A 10,204-nucleotide genomic window follows, 5' to 3' on the forward strand; every position below is an offset into this window, starting at 1 on the left:
CTTACACACTACTTAATCGCACATAAACTAACTTACGCTAAGGACGACACATACACCCATGCCTGAGGGAGAGCTCGAAGCTCCGATGGGGTAAGCCGCGCGGACCATGACAAGGTGCCTCAGAACGCTCGGCTACCGCACGCGGCGAGGGCAGATCGTGATGGCCCACAGGCTCGGTACGCGCAAATGGGAAACTGCACGACTTGTCGGGTGTTCGAGGAATGCTATTGTGTGTGTCTTCAACACGTGCCGAAACCAAGGTGAAACCACGTCTAGACGTCGTGCGGTTGGGTGGCCACACGTCATTACAGATATCGGTCGTTGTAGGCTGGGTAGGCTGTTAAAACAGGACAGGCGGCGAACTGTAGAGGAACTAACATCAGACGTTAATGATGGGCGGAGTGCAAGTGTGTGTGAACACTCACTACACAGAATACTCTTAACGACGGGCCTCCGCATCCGACAACCCATGCAGGTGCCACTGTTAACACCACGACATCGACAACTACGACTGAATTGCGGGCGTACCAATCGGCACTAAACGTTGGTATGATCTAATGAACCCCAATACCTTCAACATCATGACGATTGGAGGACGCGATCCAGCGTCATCCAGGAAAACAGCTTCTTGCCACCTGTATTCCTAGGCGGAGGCAAGCTGGCGGTGGCTTCATTATACTCTGGGAAACATACACGTGGGTATCCATGGCTCCAGCGGTGCTGTGCAATGCACCATAACAGTCAGGGAGTATCGTGTACCGGTTGGAGACCTCGTACACCCCTTTATGACGATCATGTTTCCAGTCGGCAGTGGCATTTTTCGACAAGATAATGTCCCATGTCACATGACCAGGAGTGTGACTGAGTGGCTTGAAGAGCACGGGGGCGAGTTTCAGTTGATGTGCTGGTTCGCCGTCTCGCCAGACCTGAACCCGATCGAACACATCTGGGATGTGACTGAGCGTGGCGTCAGTGCTCATCGCCCCCTCCCAAGAATGTTCTATTAAAATCTTTCAATCAAAAATATGTGCAAGGCATGATGAATGCTGTAATATCTTTAATAGAAACACAAAAGAAGCAATTAAAATTATTATTTCTTGCATACGATTTGGGCTCACTGAGGTCCCTACACTGGAAGGAAAAGATCTTTCAAATTTTACCAAGCATGATGGTAATTTCAACGATTGTTTTCGCAGCTCCAGATGTTAGTCATTGTTTCTCACCAGCTCAGGAATATCGCAGACTGTACTATTTTGTATTCATACAGTGTGACGTACTGAATTAAGTGCGAAACGTTTCATTCCACCACTTCTACTTCACAATATAGGTGACATGATTACAGAACAACGTTTTTTCGCTTTCTGACGACTTCAGTCATTTTACAGACATTCGTGACCTCCGCTACCCGTTACAGAAAGCAATTCATAGCCAGTTGCTAAACCTGGCTTACAAAGAACTGTTATTCACAATGTACACTGCATTCTGTCGTCGTGAGTTTGTGCAAATACTGACAGTAACAGCCCAAAGAATGAGGAAGCAATGATTAAGCTAGCTGTCTTCAACAGTAATGAGCATCAACTGATTGTAAAGGAAAGTGGTTCAAACTTAGAAAATAGATACTATCATTTCATTTATTTTATTATATGAGATTAACACTTTTCTAATATACTGTCATCTGCATGGCTGTATGGAATAAAAATCTTGTTCTGGGATTTGCATACTGATTACAAATATGTCTCATGAAATTTTCAGTGAAGAGCAACCGACGTCCGAAATCTGTAGTACACATGCATGAAGCCCTCATATCTAAGGGAGTTTATCAAGAGGCAGATGAAACTTTCTGCATATACTGTTTTTCATTTTTGTGCTGTCACCGATTGCTATAAAATATATATGCTGTGAATGTAAGTGTGTATAATATAAGTCTATGATGGCGTACAAGATGCAGGGAAAACTGAGATCAGAATAACTGACTTTTAGAACAATTCATTCATTTTCATACACAAAATACAAAACGTACTGAGCTCTAATGGAGATACATACATCAAACATTCATTCTATGATCTGCAATGTAACATCCATTCTTTATAAATACTATATCTATATGTCTCTAGAATGAGTTTCGTACGTTGTGCATTAGATGGCAGCATCGTTTAGTTTCGTCATTCTGAACAGTCCAGTAGTTGTTCAGTAGTGGTATCCACCGTTTCCAGCTCCAGATCCAGCGCGCCCCCTGCCGTAGCCGAATCCGCCGTTGGAGTAGGCGGTGAGTCCGGTGTCCTGGTACTCTACGGTGGGCCTGTAGCCGCCCTCGTCCGCCTGGTAGGAGACGATCTGCTTGCGGCCGTCGGGCAGCAGCACGCGGTACTGGCCGTGGGCGCTCTCCCCCTGCCTGGACTCCTCTTGTCCAAAGTCACTCAGCGTCTCGCCGTCCTGCACTGAGTAGCTGAACTCGTAGTTGGCCGGCTCCTGGTCGGAAAAAAATAGTTTTGCTTTGGTGCTTTTCCACATTAACAGCTGGTTAGTAAGTATATTTGTTTTAATTAATTGAATTGTTTAACGTTTGAAAGCCAGATATTCTAATATGGCTACCATAAGTAATAATGTATTCAAATGGCTTTTCAATAAATTTTAAGTAATCATCATTTCTGCAGCATTTCCTACAATCAGCACTAGCCTAAAATTTATTTTCATTGAAAGGAAGAGCAAATCAATTACTAACTGCGACAAAGGGAGGTATACATGACCATAAATCAACAAATATTTATTCTAGGTATGTATGGTGCTGAATATATGTTAACGCCACTCTAGATGTCGATCTTAGTACAGCATCTTTAATTTTTAGTCTTTTACGTCGTTGATGCTTCTGACCATAACCCAGTTTTGTTCCCTTTATTGTGAAGATGCAATTTTGAAAGACATGAAAATAGTAAAAAGAAATCGTTTAAAATACTTGATATGTGGTTAGGATTTCTATTCACAAAGATGCACTATACAGTGCATACAACATTGACTGCAAGATTTTCCTTTTTTAAGTATTGCCTTCATTAGAAAGTGAATATTTTCATTGAATGTGAATGTGAAGAAGTGAATGTTTCATTGAAGATCAGTGAGGGTATATTTATGAATGTGAAAGACAGAAAAAATTTCATTTTGCAATGTTTAGGAAGTCAGTGTTTAATTGTAGATCAGTGAGGACATATTTATGAATGTGAAAGACAGCGATATAAATCGTTTTATACTGAAATATTAACAATTCCTCAGGCAATAATTTTTATGTTTTTACTGAAGTTCGCATCTCTCTCCAGTAACACATTATGAGTTTTTGTAAAGAGTTATTATATGATATAGATCCCCCACCTTGGAAGAGAATTGGAGGTGACTACAACAATTTCACCAAGGAAGTTATTTAATCAGTTAATGATAAAAATGAATGTTATGTGTCACATAAAAACACATCATACATGATTAGGATTTCTATTCACAAAACTGCACTAAACACTGCATACTCCATTGACTGCTTATTGACATTTTAGTTACGTAAATTTAACATTTCATCGTAACTTCTTTCTTGTTTAGCATATAACTCCTATCAGTATATGAGACATCGGAAAATTTACAAATTGGAGACGTTATGACAAACAGAAGAGAATCTTACTGCAAGTGGATCCTCCTGGACTCCAGCGCGACCGTAGCCGTATCCGGGCACTCCATACACTGGAGAAAGGCCACCAGCGTTACCAGAGGGCGCACCGTACTGAGTGGAGAGCGCGTCACCAGAGTAAGAAGGAGCGCCATACTGTGTGGACAGGCCGAGTCCGCCGAAGCCCATGGTACGGCCAGCCGCCGAAGGAGCACCATAGCGAGTGGAGAGACCACCTCCGATCCTCCTGCCGGCTCCAAACCTCCTGGAGGAGGCGCTTCCAAAGCTAGAGGAGACACGAGCCGCTGGACCCTGGCTGGAAGCGCCTGAGCGGCCAAAAGCAGCGCCTGTCAGCGCAGGAGCTCCGTACTGAGTGCTGAGGCCATTGGCTGCTGGGGCGCCGTACTGAGAGCTGAGAGAGGAGGCCGAGGGAGGTCCGTACTCAGAGCTGGGAGGCAGATACGACCGGTCGACTGGCGGCTCGGCGACGACGCACAGAGCGAGCGCTGACAGGACGACGTACACCTGTGAAAAGACAAATTTTGTCCGTTTATCATACGTCATTACAACCGTCTACTACAACTGAAATGTTAGAATTTTATACAAATAATGATGCGCAGGAAACATGTTCTGTTAAAGGGAACCTGTGTATATAATAGTAATTTACATGGTATACATTCATATATGACAATCATTATTTTATTATTAATACTGTGGTGGCAATCCTTAAAACAAAACCGGTTTTCGTTAAGGCAGTATCTTCACATGAAATTTCTACCACCAACTTTATCCCCAGAGTTGCAGATATTTTGTTGATCCCACATAGAATGACATGATCGTCACACTAATATAAGAAAAATCAGAACTCGCAGCGTAACATTTATGTTTGCCTTTCGAGCACGTTCTTTGGGATAGAACGGTACAGAACTAGCTTGAGAGTCGTTCAGTGATCCTTCTGTCTGGCACTAAATTGTGAATTGCAGAGTAATAATGTAAATGTGTATGTCGGACGTAGACAACTAAATTGGACAATAGACAGTAAACTAACATAATTCCATTAACCAGGCACGTCACTAGTTCAGAGCTTCATTGTCAAATTTACTTCAGAAGACTACGGGGGGAAGGGGGGGGGGGGGGGTTCCACCAAACAGCCCACAACGGTAACCAGTGGATTACCTGCATTGTGTTGTTTGAGAACCACATGACAACTTTCCTCGTTTATAAGGTGCTTGCAGTCTGAATTTAATACATTCCCTAGAGTTAACAAGATAAATATTTTCTTGCCTTAGTGTTTTTAACCAGCAGTAGAATGTTCAATCTAGTGAGAATGACACATGATTCAAAGGAAATTCGACAAATGGGTGTCACTTTAAGTGACTATCCATCAAAATCAGGAATGGTATATGTTAGTAAACTAATAGCAAGCATTGGCGGATCATTTTCACTTCAAACTGTTCTGTTTATAAAATCTTGTATTTACTTCCCTTAGAAGTCAATTACTCGTTTTGTGACCACTATAGTTTTGACTTCTAGTGAATTACAGAACACCAACGGGAAAAATTTTTCTGTAGTTGCGTCTGTAAAGGAACAGAGTCTTACTGCATTTGTCTGTGATCGACTTGAACTCGTACCATGAGTAACTGAGGAAATTTCGATAGATATTGGAAAAGTGCTATGTTACTACATACCCATAATGTAAGAGATTAAATAATGTCTTTCTCCCTTTCTCTACTGGGCTACTTAAAATACCGTCAGTACTCTTTCCATCGTTATCAGTGTTCAAGTACGTCATAAAATATATTGTGCACAAAAAAGTTCTAAACTTCTCAGTGTTTCTGTTAACTTCTCATTGCATCGATAAACTTAGAGAAGCGTCTGTGGCCATGTAGCTCTATTAATTAAATCATTGTGGAAAAAAGGCATTAACCAAACAGTGGTTTACTTAAAAAGTACGTTATAGAGTATCGGCAGACTTTCGTTTACGGTATAACACAACTGAATGGTACTACAAACAATTTTTTTATGATAATAGAAAAATTGAGGACTTAAGATTAATGTTTCATAAAAAATCTAACGACACAAGTAATAATGTGCTCAGTTTCACGGAAATCCTGCTGCAGCACTAAATATATTTCTCTGTGCTTTACGGTAAAGGTAACTTTATACAGACTAATAGACTCAATCAACTGCGAAATCTCTGTTAGTATGTCAAATAATAACAGAGATTCTTACTTCGCAGTTGACAGAGTCTGTCAGACTGTATGAAACTGAAACTGCACATATGCTGTGCTATGGAATTTACATTCGTTTTGAGTTTAGACTTCCGTGTAGAATCTTCTACGGACAACTATTCATTGTCTTCCAAAATAGCTAAACACTCACTAGCAGATATAGGGTGTCCCAAAAAACAAGTCTAGTAAACAAGGGCTCTAGAGCCCATACCTTAAGAGATATGAGCACTTGTTCATCTTCGATACTGTGAAATACAACTCTTCTACTGTGGGCTCTTTAGTTTGCATATTTTGGGAGGAGGTAGTCTGCACCAAAACAAGGAAAAAGCCTAGTAAACATGTGCTCTAAGATGCATACCTTAAAAATTATGAGCACTTGTTCAGTAGAAAGCATGTGTTTCACTGTAGCGTAGATGAACAAGAGCTCGCAGCTCATAAGGCATGCATTTCACAGCCTAGGTTTACTAGATTATTTTTTGCTTATTTCTGTATAAGGACCTGTCCCTCAAGTTTGTCGGTGTTGTTTTCTTTTTTTTTTTTGGGGGGGGGGGGGGGCACGCTGTAGACGGGTTAGACCGGAATACACACACATTGACACATACAGAGAGAGAAAGAGAGAGAGAGTTAACTGAATTACAGAGATATCGGAGCTATAATTATGACGAAAGCCATAAACTATTGTCAGTGAAATACCTGAGGGCTTGACACAGTCACGATGAAAGACGTCATAAACCATCACAACTTTTGTCCGCAAAATCTGCAACTTCCCTCCATTTGACCATATCAGTCCTACACATGCTCAGTTAGCATGGTTGCGGCCAGACAAGGTAAACAAATATCGCACCATAATCACAAAAGTATTTCTCATTTATCTACTATCGTAGTTCTGCCTATCCATAAAAGACAAACTTCGTCAAGTTCTCTCTGTTGTTACTGTCGGCGCCTGGAAGAGGCTGTCGTGCCCTGTGTGTCAAATTCAGTGCTCCATTCCATTTAAGAAATTGCTGAAGCACTTCATTCCGTCAGGCTCTTAACTTTTACCTAAAAAATAGCAGTTACTGTCAATTACTGTATATCAAACTGTAAAGCACGTACATCTCCTGCCAGTCCTACTACCTTCTCTTTTGAGTTCTCAGAGAGTGACGACACTTTCTTTCGACCTCCTCTTCATTATTTTACTTTATCTACATGTTCCGTATCTTCGCTGACCTCTATTGCTGTCGGTGAGCTCAGTTTCAATCTACCAGGCTGTAATCTGTCTTCGTTACTATCGTGAACTAATATAAATACTGCTTTTACCTCTTATAATTTTCCCCGCAATTCACGTTAAACAGGGTGCCAAAAACAGTGTCAAAAGTTTATAAAGGTAATGCGAAGAACTAATTGTTCAGAAAAAATTTCAACACGTTCCACAGTCACCGATTTATTTAGCATCGAAGTTAACCAATCAGGTCGTCGCCAAATGTAAATTCAAGCAGACTGCCTGAGACAGTGTCACCAATCGTGTTCTTTGTTCGATTTCGTCAAACCCAACAAACGTAGCTGTTTCTCATCTACGTCAAATTTATCGCTGCCGAGAAAGGCAGTTTATAACCGGTAATGAGCGTCTGAACAAGTGGTAACCCTGGGACGCGTTAAAGTCTGTGCATCGTCGTATTTTTGCGAGTGCGAGTACGTTAATTAGCGCTCGCAGCAACCTGATGTGCTTACTTCCGTGCTAAGTAATTCGTAACCGGCGCAACGAGTCGATTTTTTTTATGAAGTATTGTGTCTGTGCACAACCTCACCTGGAACACCCTTACAAGCTTTTTAAACTGTTTCTGACCACCCTGTATAAGACTGTCATCAGTTTGAGCGCGTTGCTGTAGCGTATATGCAACGTAGTGTCTGACCGATCCGGGTATAAAAGCACCAAAATGTAGGCAAGGGGTTAGGGTGGCATTTGTTTGTCTCCGACGTGCGTGTGGTAAATGCGGAAATGTAGACTATGGCAACGTTGTTACCAAATAACGCACGCTTCCATAGCGAAAACATCGTAAAGCTGTAGTTACGCCAACAAGACTCTCGAGCACCCAATCTATTGTCCTGATCTCTCACAATGTGATTATCAAACCTTCGATCCCTTAAAAAAAATGCCTTGGAGGGGCGATGATTGATGTCGGCTGAGATTGTGCGTCAAGCAGTTGCAGACCTCTTCACGCAGCAGGACACGGTATTTTACCTAACGGGTATCTTCGACCTGGTACGTTTGTGGCATGATTGTCTCAGAGCTCACGGAGATTTTGTGTGATTGGCATACCGAGTCTGGACTGCGCGGCTCCCGAACGGAATCTTTTTAATCACCGCTTATCCTTATTTCTAAGTGTGTGCAATCCTTAGCAACGTAATGAATAAGTGAATTGTTTCCCCTCCTATCTATATTCGACTACAAATTACACAGAATTCGGAAGAATATGAAGTTCCCTAGTATCTTCAGACTATCGGTTAAGACGTAATTCTGTATGTGGCCCTCAAAATATGAAAATGTAAACTGTGTGTGATCTGTATTAGAATTTCGGTCATGTAACCTACGAATCCTCCTCAGGTACTGACAGTGGGAGAAGCGTATAACGATCAGTGCCTTGGCGTCGGAGTCTCTCCGCGGCTGTCTTACCTTCATGTTGAGTAGGAGACAGACGCTGCACTGCGAGTGACCCCTCCAGTTCGCCGTCCGGTATTTATACGCAAGCTCCATGGACGCGCCAGCCTTCTCCAGGGGCTGGGACCAGCTGCTCCAGTTTGAGAGGAGTGTCGGATTCTCCGCCGTTACGTCAGCGCCCTGTCCGACCTTGTTAGCTAATCTGAAGCGCCCCTATGGGCCTGTCTCTTTCCAAAAGCAACGTACGACAGCGTATTGCTTCTGAAATTACTAGTAATTTCCTCTTCTCTCTTCCTCCGTATCGTGTTTCCAATGTCATCAGGTCTAATTTGACTTTTTATGCAGAAATCTTCCGAGAACCTTGTCTACATGACGTAAAAAGGAAGACCATTAAGAGCTATCATCGGCCACATTTGCACAATAGTTCTCTGTAAATGCACATAACTCTGCTTGTGATAGGAAAATGTGGAGGAGGGTTCACGTTGTGTGATGTAGAATTGAGTGCGCGGATAATGATGTGCTTAAAAGTCTCGGGGATGAATAGGTGACAAAGGAATTCCACTGTTAAACGCAGAGAAGAGAGTATAAGAGGAACAAGGTGTATGGACTCTATGGGACAAAGAATGGGTGTTGGTGCGGAAGGAAAAGGATCCAACATTATAGTCAGAATTTCAAGATTACAGACAGAATTAGACAGACATAAAGGTAGATAACATTCCGTCGAAATTATTAAAATCCAGGACAGAAAGGTCGGCAGCGTCACAGTATTATCTCTCTTTTTTGAAGAGCTAGAATTCAATTTAAAGTGCAGCTATCGTCACTGCATTGTTACTTCAAATCTAGATCTGCAAAGCAATAAAAAATGCAGATGACATTAACGACAGAAAGAGAATTTCATTATGTCCTGGATTACATCACGGTCGTGGGGCACAATCATTCCCATGGAAATTAATATAATGAATTATCAAAATTGGTAGGGTAAGTGGCAAGTAAACGACTATTCAACCGGCGTATAAAGCATAAGACTTGCGACATACCGTCTAATTTTCTAGAAAACACACCCATAAAGTCTCGAAGGTATTAACACGTAATCCTCTTAAAACCTAATGCATCGAAGTTTCTGGAATCAACAATATACGGAAGAATGGGAAAGAAAATTTAAAAACTCTTACGATCACTTTGGCTTTGGAGAAAGATAAATGTGCGGGAGAGGTGCTTTTGAACTTAAGCTTGATAATGGAAATAAAACTTAAAAATACACTTTCATAGGATTATTTGACCTCTAAAAAGCGGTCGATAAAGTTAAAGACAGCAGGATGTTCTAAATTCTGAGATAAGTAGTTTTAAGCTGTGAAGAAAGACGGGTAACACGCACAAGAACAGAGAGGAAAACTGAGAATGGCAGGCCAAGAACAAAGCACTCGCGTTGAGAACGTTTCCAGACAGAGATGCGCTCTTTCTCCCCAACCGTTCGATCTGTACACGGAAGAAGCACTTACAGGAATACAAGAAAGATTCAGGAGTGGGATTAAAAGTCAGTGCTAGTTTACTATTATCGAACATGGACCTTAATTTACCGAAAATATTTCTTAAAGCAAGCATGTGAAGCAAAGGATTGTATAGAAGTAATTCATGGGCTGTGGAAACGGTGACAACAGGATTATCGAAGTGCACGAGATGTGGAGTTACAGA

At 41.7% G+C, this 10,204-nt stretch overlaps 1 protein-coding gene across 1 annotated transcript; it reads right to left on the reverse strand.

Moving 5' to 3' along the window:
* Nucleotides 1-2,025: 2,025 nt before the first annotated feature.
* LOC124616304 (pro-resilin-like) lies at nt 2,026-8,533 on the reverse strand. Its single transcript, XM_047144607.1, has 3 exons — nt 8,528-8,533; nt 3,659-4,168; nt 2,026-2,469 (listed from the first exon to the last, which is right to left on the reverse strand). Exons 1-3 carry the CDS (start codon nt 8,531-8,533, stop codon nt 2,188-2,190), a joined length of 798 nt encoding a protein of 265 aa, XP_047000563.1. The 3' UTR covers nt 2,026-2,187.
* Between the last annotated feature and the right edge of the window lie 1,671 nt (nt 8,534-10,204).

Source organism: Schistocerca americana, chromosome 5 (assembly GCF_021461395.2).
Source record: "Schistocerca americana isolate TAMUIC-IGC-003095 chromosome 5, iqSchAmer2.1, whole genome shotgun sequence".
Taxonomy (NCBI): Eukaryota; Metazoa; Arthropoda; class Insecta; order Orthoptera; family Acrididae; genus Schistocerca; species Schistocerca americana.

What these genes read in the sequence shown, in the direction of transcription:
- LOC124616304 (XM_047144607.1), bottom strand. An exon ending in TCCAGGAGGATCCACTTGCA is followed by an intron (nt 2,470 to 3,658) that starts GTAAGATTCTCT and finishes TTTTCCGACCAG; the next exon opens with GAGCCGGCCAACTACGAGTT.